Raw genomic sequence first — 12,495 nt, 5'->3', positions numbered from 1 at the left:
AAATTGGGCTAGTCCATTTGCAAGAATTACTACAGCATTTATCTTGAGTTCAGACGAAACCTGCTTTGCACTTTTTAATAAATCAGGTACCATAACTGCATGTAATTTGTCTAATGGATATTTTATTCTTTCTTAAAATGTCTATTACCTCTGGTGGTTCTTTAGGTGTACTGTTAGAAAGATAGTCATCATCTTCTTCTTCCTGTATTTGTTCATAGGTGCGTTTCTTGGCCTTTTTGTCTGTTGCTTAATAGTTAGCAAAAGAAAATTTATATTTAATAAACACTAAATTAATAAAACATAGCAGATCTTGATGGCCAATGGTGCTATGTATTAATACGTACAAAGAATCTGCTTAAGTTGGTCAATAAAATTGTTCTCATAAACCATCCTCTCTTGCCAAATTGCTAATACTCTTTCCAAGTGCTTCTTGCAATTCTCATCAGATTCACTGTCAAGCAAGAAAAGAAATGATAAATTAGTGTAAACTTAATCCCAAGGATGCAAATCTATGTCTATTTTACCAAAATACCCTTCAACATGCGCATTTCAATGGATATGATCAAATTTGGAATTCAAACACTAATAGTGCCATTTCAATTGTGGAATGTTAAAGTAGTTTGTAGACTTGGTATTTAAATTAAGCAATTTTTTTTTGTTTTCATTAGAAAACAGGTAAAATATCAATGATCATTTTATTCAGGATATACAAATACAGGTGACTCTCACGTTGAATGGTTTTATAAAGATAATGTACAATTATGTTCATGCAGAAACAGGTAATTCCAAACAGAAACAGTCATACGTTTTACAGTAGTATATCATGCATAGTTTACGTGGACTTGCAACCTCTACATGAGTGAAACAGCTTGCTTGGTTCTGGTTAATAGTGAGAATGCAAAAGAGATGAGAGGAAGGTTTAGATCTGCCAGGTGGAACTGTAACTATTTACGGATATGGGCAAGTTGTACTGAACAGACTTGTATTGAATGAACCTTGAAGAACCACAATTCAAAAATATTTTATTAGCTATACGGAACATTTGAATGCTTTGAAGCCACCGTTGTGTTATTTATACATTTCCAGATGTAGACTCGTTGCTCCACACCTTGTTGAGGGTGGGGGCTGTATTTAACCACAGTACAGAAAATTGCAATCTGTTGGCTTACAATTCAAGAATGTTTTTTTCAGAGGGTACTTGCAGCATTGATGGCTCTGGGCCTTTACTTACTGGAGATTCGTATGATGGTTGGTGGGGGGGGGGGTGGTGAATCTTATTGAAAGGCCTGGAGAGACTGGAGACAGCCAATTCAGCAGTGGGCTAGCCTAGGACAAGAGGGCACAGCCTCAGAATTAAGGATGACTCTTAAAATACAGATGAGGAAAAATTTCTTTAGCCAGAGAGGGGTGAATGTGTGGAATTCATAGCCATAGGTGGTTGAGGAGGACAAGTCACTGGGTATACGTAGAGTGGAGTTTTATTGGTTCTTCATTAATAAAGGCATCAAAGGTTATGTGAAAAAGGTAGTGAATGGGGTTGGGGTTGAGAGGGAATAATAATCCAATTGTGGAGTAGACTCAATGGGCTGAATGGCCTAAAAGGCACTTATGTCTAATGGTCTTGTACTTGCAGTGGAATAAACATACAGTTGCAAGAAAAAGTTTGTGAATCCTTTGCAATAACCTGGTTTTCTACATTAATTACTCATAAAATGTCGTCTGATCTTCATCTAAGTCACAATAATAGCCAAACACAATCTGCCTAAACTAATAACACAAACAATTGTACAACTTCATCAATACTGAATACACCATTTAAACAATCTTAGTCTAGGTTCAAAACATCTGGGGTAATGCCTTCTACAAAAGCTATTTGAAGTCAGGTGTTCCAATCAATGAGATGAGATTGAAGGTCTGTGTTGTAGAGGTGTCCTGCCCTATTAAAAAAAAAGACACAAAGTAGTGTTACTGACAATTTATGTGCACCATTTTCAGAGGATCTTAGAAAACTGTAGAGATGCACGAAGCTGGAAAAGGCCGCAAAAGCATTTTTAAAGACCCATGTGTTCATTAACCTGCAGTAACAAAAATTGTTTACAAACCAAGGAATTCAGTGCTGTTACTACTCTCCCTAGGAGTGGGCATCCTGCAAAGATTACACCAAGAGTACCATGTGCAATGCTGAAGGAGATGAAAAAGAACCCAAACATAACAGCAAAAGACCTGCAGAAATCTCTAGAACTTGAACAGAGACTTTAACACGCGCTCACTACAAGAAAAACACTGAACAAGAATGGCGTTCATGGAAGGATACCCGAAGGAAACCACTGCCCTCCAAAAAAACCATTACTGCACCTCTCAAGTTTGCAAAAGCCCACCTGGATGTTCCACAGCACTTCTGGGACAATGCTCTGTTTACAGATGAGACAAAAGTTGAACTATTTGGCAGAAATGCACACTGCCACGTTTACAGAAAGAAGGCACTGCACACCAACACCAAAACCTCATCCCAGCTGTGAAGCATGGTGGAAGGAGCATCATGATTTGGGGCTGCTTTGCTGCCTCAGGGCCTGGACAGCTTGCAACCGTTGAGGGAACAATGAACTCAAAATTGTATCATGACATTTTACAGGAAAAGTCAGGGTAGCGATCCTTCACCTGAAGCTTAATAGAAATTGGATGATGCAACAAGACAATGACCTGAAATATAAAAGTAAATCAACAACAGAAAAGTTTAAAAAGAATATTTGTGTTTTGGAATGGCCCGTCAGACCATTCCGACTTAACCTAACTGAGAAGCTGCCGCATGACCTGAAGAGGGCTGTCCATGCAAGATAACCCAGAAATATTGATGAACTAAAACAGTTTTGTATGGAGGAATGGTCTGAACTTCCTCCTCACTGTTGTGCAAGTCTGACCAGCAGTTACAGGAAACGTTCGGTGGAGGTTACTGCTGCTAAAGGAGCTTCTACCAATTATTAAATACAAGGGCTCACATAGTTTTTTCAGCCTAAACTGTGAATGATTAAACAATGTATTCAATAAAGACATGAAAAGTACAAAGTGTGCTACTAGTTTAGGCAGATTGTGTTTGTCTACTATTGTGATGAAGATCAGACCACATTTTATGAGTAATTAATGCAGAAAACCAGGTAAATGCAAAGGATTCACAAACTTTTTCTTGCAACTGTACAATCTTATCTCTCATCGGTGAATTAAGTGTAGAGGTATAATAAGAAAGCTAGGCATAATACCAAGACTTGGTGACAAAGGAGAGCTGGATAAGATGCCATACTGCACAACAGGAACTTGCAATATTTTATGATCAGCATGACAAGTACCAAGCTTTGTACTGTAAAACACTTAACTTAGCACACTTGGGACTAGTATTGAATTACCAGATTTTCTGGATCAGATCTCTAAATAATGCAATGCATATTTAATTCAAATTTTTAGATGTTACACGGGAGAGTAATAAATTTTCTAGTGAACTGGAGTGTGGAAATTGGGGCCCCAGAAGTTTCAAGGAAGTGTGGGAACTGCAGTCCTGGCTACACTATTAGGATTTCCGAGCAATTGAAAAGCAAGATTATTAGAGCTTTACTGCAGATTTCATCAATTTAGAGGACTCCCCAATCAAAGATTTTTCCAGGGAGTTTGAAATAGCTTGTAACAGACATTTATTGGTAACTGGCACATGGTTCAGTTCTCCACAGAGATTGCTATTCTCATCAATAGCATCCACCTAACCTAGCATGTTTAGGAAACTGCTGACTGATTAAATTGACCACCATAACTGAAATGTACAGCGTGTTCTGTGCAGTGCATTTCACCAGTCTTCAACAGTTGGACCTCAAAGCTGCTAGAAGGTCCTGGCAGCCAAGTCTATAAGGAACACTGAAACTGTTCAATGAGATTCAATAAAAAGATACACCAAATTAAAATACATTTAATGCTAAACTACATCCTATTCTTCCATAAAGGGCAGATGCTATGTCAGATGGCAAGTGCATCAGACCCCTCAGCTTAGCCAATCATTTCTCTGCTGTTCTCTGATGAGCACAGCAAGAGGCAAATTGGGTAATGTCCAAAATGAACCGACTTTAGCCATTATTTCACACACTGAATAAGCCGGAAGCAAATGCCAAGGGTGGGCATGCCAGTGCAGATGAGTGTAGCTGTGAAGTCTAATTTGGAATTGGTGCCATCTCCAGGTAATGATTATATTCTGATTACACAAACGTATGCAGTTGGTTTTGTCTATAAGTCGTAAAATACACATAATTCCCTTGATATGGTAACCATTCTTCATAAATATTGTAATAAATAGCATCAAAATCACCTATCACTTATTAGAAAGAACAAGTACTATAAGTGGAGAGTGCAAGGAAACTAGTTCTACCATTTATAGGAATGATTATATGCATATATGACTTTTGAATTTAATATTACGGGAGTGAACGTAGTAAATTGGGTTAGGCGTTGGCTTTGCGGGAGAAGCCAGAGAGTGGTCATAGAGGGTTGCCTCTCTGATTGGAGGTCAGTGGTGTGCCCCAGAGATCGGTGCTGGGTCCTTTGTTGTTTGTCTTCTATATCAGTGATCTGGATGATAATGCGGTCAATTGGATCAGCCAATGTGCAGATGATACTTAGATTGGGATGTAGTAGACAGTAAGGAAAGTTATCATGGCTTGCAGAGGGATCTGCATCAACTGGAAAAATAGCAGATGGAATTTAATGCAGACAAGTGCGAGGTTTAGCACTTTGGTAGGACCAACAAGGGTAGGTCTTACTCCATGAACGGTAGGGTACTGAGGAGTGTAGTAGAATAAAGAATTCATTGGAAGTGGCATCACAGGTAGATAAGGTTGTAAAGAAAGCTTTTGGCAAATTTGGTCCTGGTGCAGGGTCAATGATTTCAACATGGACTAGATGGGCCAAAAGGCCCGTTTCTGTGCTCTACTTCTCTACGATTAAAGGCATGGAAGGGAATTTCTTAAATTAGGCATTCATAACCCTGGGCTGCCTGTATACAAAATATATGACATTCTTCTTTTATTTCACTAAAATGTTTTTTCTTGCAGTAATAACACTTGAGTTTTTCTGTATGAATTGGTGGGTCAGCTTTGTTCTGATTCTTTTGACTGCTAGGAACTGAATTAACACTTACCTGGCTCTTTGTTGCTACAGCACTGGTCAAGTCTCCTTAATACTGGGCTCTCAACGTCGGATGATCTTTATGATTGGAAGCAATGATGGGTGGATGGTGATGGAAAGAGAATGTTGTCTTTCAGGCAAATGGATTTTCTTTTGAGGTAACTTTAGATACAGAATGGTACCACTTTATATTCTTAAAACTTTAATCTGAAGGAGTGGTGCATTTCCTTTGTCTCGATTGGTTTACCTTTACTGTCATTTCACTGTATTTAGTGCAGTGTTGTGTATTAGTTCAGTGATCATGGCATGATTGTTCATCTCCCTCACTCTAATTCCCATGCCCCATCTTTCCACTCTCCCAATTGGTGCATTTCCAGTGAGGTTTAACAGTGCCAAAAAAAGGCAATCAGGACTGCACTGCTCATTGGAGCTAGACAGTGGAAGAATGATGTGAGAGGCTGAACCAAACAGCATCAATATTCCAGAGTTCGATACTTTGTACCCATCCAAGAGTATTATGGTTAATTAGCTGGGAAGGCTATGTACTTAACAGCACAGGATGCCTTGGACAACAATGTACTGGAACTCTAGGGTAAGAAAATAAAATCATTTTGTTTATGATTATATACAACTGAAAGAGCCTATACTTACCTCAAAACATTAAATAAAATGCTTTCCAATACAAGGCAAAATTCTTAACCGAAATTTAGCGTGGGTAATTGAATTTCAGCAGACATTTCCCAAACATAACTTAGGTTATAACATTCAAATAAGATGCCCATTACTTCACAGTATTTATGTTTAAAGTGCATTTGAGAGAATGAAATAACAAAAAGAGATTAAGAGATTACATCAGTCATTATACAAAGGGAAAAGAGAGCAGCTCAATTCAATAAAAGCTATAAATCTTACATTTCTATTTTAAAAAAATATTCCAGAATTTACAATGTAAATATGGCAAGTGTAAATCAGTCACATTTTTATTGAACAGTGTACCTTGAAACATGTGAAAATGCATCCAACAAAACTGGCGCAAAGTCCTTGGTAAATTCTGGCCCCTTTTTCTTGCTATTCTGGATCACATCATTTGCCAGATAAAGGAAGGTCAGTTTTCTACTTGGTTTAGCTGTAGACAAAAAAGAAATTGGTAAAAGAATATAAGTTCTAACAATTGTTTATGCTGGCGCTTTTTTTTTGCAAGTTATCAAAATAAATCAACACAATAACACAACAATGCACAAACTGCAACAATAATTAAACATTCTTTTGCATTTACTGTTTTAATCTTTTTAGCATTGTAGCAAAACAGCATACAGAGCAATGACAGCCTCAAAGAAATTTGGCCGTGAGCCAGAAACCAGGGCCGTTGTGGTGACTGGGGTTTTCCCAGACTGGAGGGAAGGGTTGTCTCCTAACCCCTTCACATAGGTAGCGCTTATGAGGCCTTCTGTTGGTTGGAGTTGACCATGGATGTTGCGTCCTAGCTGTCTACATGATATAGAAGCCGGAGCAGTACGATATGGAAGCCATGCAACAGGCTTCCCCTCTCCTCACAGCTTATGAATACAAAGGAACAGCAGAGAGCAATACAATTTGCACCAGTGGCAATACAGATACCAGTTAGCATTGAACTTGACATCGGACTGCCTTAGGGACTTGAGCTCCAGATTTTTTCCTCAGCGTTTGCTCACGAAGCTTTCCTCATGAGTGGGTATACAAGGCAGCAACAGTTTTTTTCAGAATTTTCCTTCTCCTAGATGAGCCGCCAACCACAGCTGACAAGCACCCACTACCCAAAGCAACTGGTTTTAAAGCATCATAACCTGCCTTTCTCCCTTCTATCAATAGAAATGGTTCAATTGGTCTTAGTAGCTAAGCCAAGTACGACTTGGTTGTCAGAGGTTATTTGAAACACACACCATCAAAAGCATTTAATAAGTAGTGGGAGCTTATACCATGATCTCTCCCCAGCTATGACAACCTTAAGGTAGCACTTAGACATGTCTTAAATAAAAATCAAGATCATACTGGCATACTTGGCAATTTTTTTAAAAAGCCTATAAACTTTGAAATATAGTAGGCAGTAAAGAAATTAACAGACTAACAGCCAGACTGATGAAATGAGCAGACATATGGCAGATGGAATTTAATGAAGTGTGGAGCAACACATTTGCAAAGAAAGAATGAAAAATTAACACGTATAATTTTAAAGAGACAACAACAGAAATACCAGGAGTTCACATATACAATTTTTTGATCCTGTAAGGTCAACACAAGAAATAGCGAAAAGCAATCAGGCTCTGCCATTAAGTAAGATCATGGCTAATTGTTGAGCAGGGCACAACATTCCTGCAGTAAGCCCATATTCCTTAATATGAATCTAAAAATAACTTTCAATTTCAACCACAGAAAATGTCTCAGAGAATTCCAAATATTCATTACTTGCTGAGCAAAGATATTTCTTCTCATCTGCTGAACATCAGAATCCTTATCTTGAGACACATGCTGTTTCCAAACACTCCCTCCCCGATGTACTTGGATTTAATCTACCGAACCCTTGGAGTATTGTTCATCACAACTACACCCTTCCTTGGATATGGTGACCAAGATCAGTCTTTTCCAGCTAGTGCTTTACTTAGGCCCGACAGAAATGAAATCTTAACTCTAGCATTCAAACCTTCCTGAAATAAAAACACAACACACTGATCATCTTCCTGAATGCTTGTTCTTCCTGCTCTTCCAGTTTTTTAAAAAAAAACAAGGTTACTCAGGTCCTTTAGGACACTAAAAGCTTTTAATTTCTCACCAAATGGGAGACACTCTATAATTGTGCCACAGTGATGAACTTGTATTTTTCAACATTAAATTATATCCTTCTCACAAGCCATAGAAACATGAGCTATGTAACTTTAACAATTTGGATACATTAAACTATCCTTGACCAAAAAACTGATGTAGATTATGAGCAGCTGAAACTCCAGTGCTGATGCTTGGAGAAGCACAGTCATGCAATCTGGACTTACAAATTTATTCTCACTTTTGTTTGTGTTAACCAAATCCATGCCAATATATTACTCACAATCATGAATGCTCTACTTTGGCTCAATAACCTCAGTAGCATTTTATCACGGGCCTACCGAAGTCCAAATAAACATCATCCGGTTTACACTCATCTATTCCTTTAAATACAATCTAAATTCTCAGTCACCACTTCCTTAATAAATAATTCTAGTATTTCCTCTATTTCTCATACGAGACCAACTAGTCAGTCACCTCTTAGTTTCCGTTCTTTGAAGTAAATTTACTTTTGCTACTTCTTAATAGGAGGAGATTTGGTCTAGAATTAATTGGATTTTGAAAGATAACCACTTCCATAGCAATTTCTTTCAAAACCCTGTGTTACAGGCCATGAGACCCCGAGTATTTATCAACTTTCAGTGCCATTTACTCCTTAATGGTAACTTTTCAATTATGTTCCATTAGTTCCAGTTTGCTCATGCCTTCTTCATTCAATTTTGATGGCATTTTCCAATTTCGTTTGTATCAGTTTACGAGGGGCAACTTAAAGATTTCTGTCAATCGTTTCCTTGAAGCCTTTGCAATACTTTTGTTTCTGATTATTCTCATATTCCTCTTTCCTTTTCAACATCTTGGAGCTGTAATGTTGAATTCTGATATTTTCACAAATCTCAATCTGATAGCTTTTTCACACAACAGCCTTTTCCTATAATCCCACATAGTTTTGTTAGTTACCATTAGTTCACTTTACTCTTGAGATTTGACATATTAAGTGCACATATGCACAAGTGCACTACTTATTCTTTCAACTTTAGCCACTGATTTGTTCACTGTTGTATCTTTTAATGCAATTTTCCCAATCTACCACAGACATCGTGTACTTTATACCTTGTTTGCTATGATTACATTCCAAATCTGGGTTTCAGATGGAACTAACAATCTTTTATGTAAATTCTTTGTAAATGATTATTCTTCCCTAAAGATCTCTAACTACACAATATAAACTATACAATTATTAACATTCACATTATACAAAATCAATTTAAAAACAGCTTATTCCTTCAGTGGTTCCACCATACTTAGACCTAGAAAATTATTTTTGTTCACTAGTAATTTGTCCTTCACAATTATTCTAACCCAATTTGATCAGTATTATTTGTAGGTTAAAGTCTATTACACAAGCCTCTAATTTTCTCATTTATATCATAAATTTGTGGAGAGTTGCAGTCTCTCACCAACGTTTTCTTCTCTTTACTTATTGAGATTTCATCTGAGATCTCAATTGTCTTCATACCATTCTTTATTGGGGTACCCCTTTCCATTCAATTGCATTTTCCTGAAAAAGTCTCTCGGAATACTTACTTCCACATGATCTCTGCAATAATATTCCTCTCGTCTATTAGGTCATCAATATTGTGGGCTTCAGGTAATGAACTTTCAATTTTAATTTACTTACCTATTTAATGGCCACATTCCTTCATTCAGTTATATGGTGAAGAGTTGTAGCCATTAAATAAGCAGATAACACACAGAAAATGATGGACGAACTCAGCAGTCTTGATGAAAGGTCTCAGCCTGAAACCTCAATTGTACTCTTTGCCATAGATGCTGCCTGGCCTGCTGAGTTCCTCTTGCATATTGTGAGAGTTGCTTAGATTTCTAGCATCTGCAGATTTTCTCATTTGTAGTAAGCAGGTAGGTTAAAATCATTTTATCCACTGTCTTTACTAACTTCCTCACTTCGGTTGGTCTTCAGCCTGGAACTGGTTCTCTTTCCACAGATGCTGCTTGACCCATTGAGTTCTCTTTTCAGGATTTTGTCATCATTTCAATTTTGTCTTTTTTGCCATTTCCCCCTGCCCTGACTCAATTGGATGCATTTACTATACTACATTTGTTACTGTAGTGTAATTGGTAATGGTAACCAGGGGCTATTCCATTCATTTCCTTTACCTTCACAAATGTCCACTCAACCTAACTCCGTCAACTATTTTAGTTAAAACCTAATCTCTATACCTAGATATTCAATCTTACACACAGATGCCAGCTTGATTAAACAAAACCCAAAACATAAAATGGTTGTTCCTAATATTGGTGCCTGTGCCCATAAGATGAATCCCATTGCTTCCATAATCGATCTTTCTTCCACACCGATCTTTGAACCATTTATTCAAATGTCATTTTATTAACTATGTCAATTTGTATTTGGTATCAATAGCAACGAACCAAATATCAGCTGTTTTGTTTTGCTTTACATGTAAAGTCACACTTGTCTTTATACCATAGTCCTTAATTCAAAGTTCACATTCAGTACACTCCATAGCGTAACTACACTTAATCTGTTCCAACACCTAGGACTCTAACACTCAGTGCTGCTTTCCTGCATATGAAAATTACAAGGTTAAGAAAATCTCGCAATAAAACATCTAAAATTAAAGCAACCTATTCACTTGCGTCACAAACGTTACAGAAGTTAAATCCTGGGAATTATAAACAGAGGCATTGAAACAAAAGCATATTAAGGTAAAACTTTATTTAAAACAAAAATCAGTAAATTACTGAGTTAAATTCTCAACACATTTTCAGAAAAAATATCAAGGCCTCAAAAAGCTGCAGAATAGATTAACTAAGATGGTTGAAGAAACTGAATAATTTGGTGAGATGGAAAAAAAACAGCATTATTCACCTCAGAGCAGAAAAAAAGATGTTCAAATTTATGAAGGGTACTATTAAACAAGGTTAACCACTTTTGACCATCCGCAACCAGAGGTTTGAAAGTCAAATGAATGTAACCAGCAACAAAGAATGAAACAAAAACTCAGCCTCCAGTCCTGACTGGAAGTCTTCAATCTGAAATGGTAACTACTCTCCAAATCAGCTGCCTGCCCTGCTTAGTGTTTCCAGTATGTCCTGAATTTGTTACTGGTATTGAGATTATCTAGCAGAAGCTGGTTCACTGGTAATTCATTTAACAGAGTAACTGCAGGTACAATGAACTGAGTGGCGTGTTTCATGCGGTAGGTGGAGAAAATGATGCATCTACAGGAGTCAATGTTTCGATACAGTGACAGCATAGGAGATATATTCAATTACTTGGGTCAATTTAATGTGAACTCTGGAAAGTTAAAATTAACATATTTGCTCAGTATGAGCAACTTCTAAGTGTAAGTACAATATAGCAATATTTGTATTTTTATTAAATATTCTTAGGAGGAATTAGACAAATTAAAATAAAATTAACTAAGTTTTGTACAACAAGTTTAGTGATTTGTAATAACAGACCGCCTTTATAATTGCTCTTTGAAGTTGGTTAGATTTTGCACATTTTCAGTTCATCTACAGGTTAGAAAACTTCTGTAGCACATTTAAGATGCTTATCCATATTGCCCTTTGAGTTAATGAACAAATTAATTTTGACATTTAGAACAATTAACCCGATCTAGTATGGGTTAATTCTTTACACAAATGCATTTCCCCATTCTGTTTCTAAAATATTTAAAATAAGCCCAAAGTTTAAACTTTTAGTCAAAATCTGTCCATCCTCAACAAATATACCCTTAAGAAATCATGAGTGCATATTATTTCTAACATGCCTTTAATTTACAAGTCCAGTATTACAAAATGCGTCTGCAGCACTCAACTTGCAGGGATTTCCTGAGGAGGTTGATGCTTCAGTACCTGTACACCTTTTCTAGTTATGAATTACTATGCAGCTACACCTGCAGATTAAGTGCCTGGTACCAATTGCAGCCAGCTGCAAGATTGTTGGTAGCTGTTTAGGATGGATGGAGCTTGAGCAAAGGAGTGTCCTATTACATTGCTAACTTGAGTCTGATTAACAAAAGCTCTAGATTAAAGAAGAATTATTTGTCATAGAATACTTAGATAGGAACTGCTTTTCATTAAACTATAAAAAAATTATCAAATTGATCATGCACTCAGCACGTGGATATAAATACGGTGGATTCCAGTTAATTGGGACACTTTGGGACCAGTACATTTTAGCCCAATTAGCTGAAGTTTCATGGAAATAGTTAGAACTGTATAAAAGTGAAACCACTGTTTAACTAAGTAACATATTTACATGAAATACATAACAAGTTGGAACACTATCAATACCTCCCTGGTACTATAAAACTGTATTAGTTACTAATAGTTAGCGATGGAGGTATTTATCCAGTGTATGGGGCTGCGTACTTTTGACGGCTGTAAATAACAAAATCAGTGCAAAAACCTAGTGCAGATAATGGACTGCCTTCATACAATGCTTTTGATGATTGCATTTTCCAAATCTTCATTTTTATTTCAACAATCAAGATG

General features: G+C 37.0%; 1 protein-coding gene across 5 annotated transcripts in view; it reads right to left on the bottom strand.

The window, feature by feature from the left end:
- LOC134357911 (regulation of nuclear pre-mRNA domain-containing protein 1B-like) overlaps nt 1-12,495 on the bottom strand; it is a 76,357-nt gene that overhangs the window by 53,966 nt on the left and 9,896 nt on the right. For all 5 annotated transcript variants that reach the window (XR_010020755.1, XM_063069677.1, XM_063069678.1 and 2 more), the window contains exons 2-4: nt 6,154-6,283; nt 345-451; nt 149-246 (exon numbers count right to left, since the gene is read on the bottom strand). Coding sequence is in view for 4 of the 5 variants with exons in the window: in XM_063069677.1 (XP_062925747.1) it covers nt 149-246; nt 345-451; nt 6,154-6,283 (335 nt within the window). In the remaining variant the exon portion in view is untranslated. The remainder of the gene's footprint in view (nt 1-148; nt 247-344; nt 452-6,153; nt 6,284-12,495) is intronic.

Source organism: Mobula hypostoma, chromosome 17 (assembly GCF_963921235.1).
Source record: "Mobula hypostoma chromosome 17, sMobHyp1.1, whole genome shotgun sequence".
NCBI lineage: Eukaryota > Metazoa > Chordata > Chondrichthyes > Myliobatiformes > Myliobatidae > Mobula > Mobula hypostoma.
Note: the sequence above shows the minus strand (reverse complement) of the source record. Positions and strands in the feature narration are given on the sequence as shown.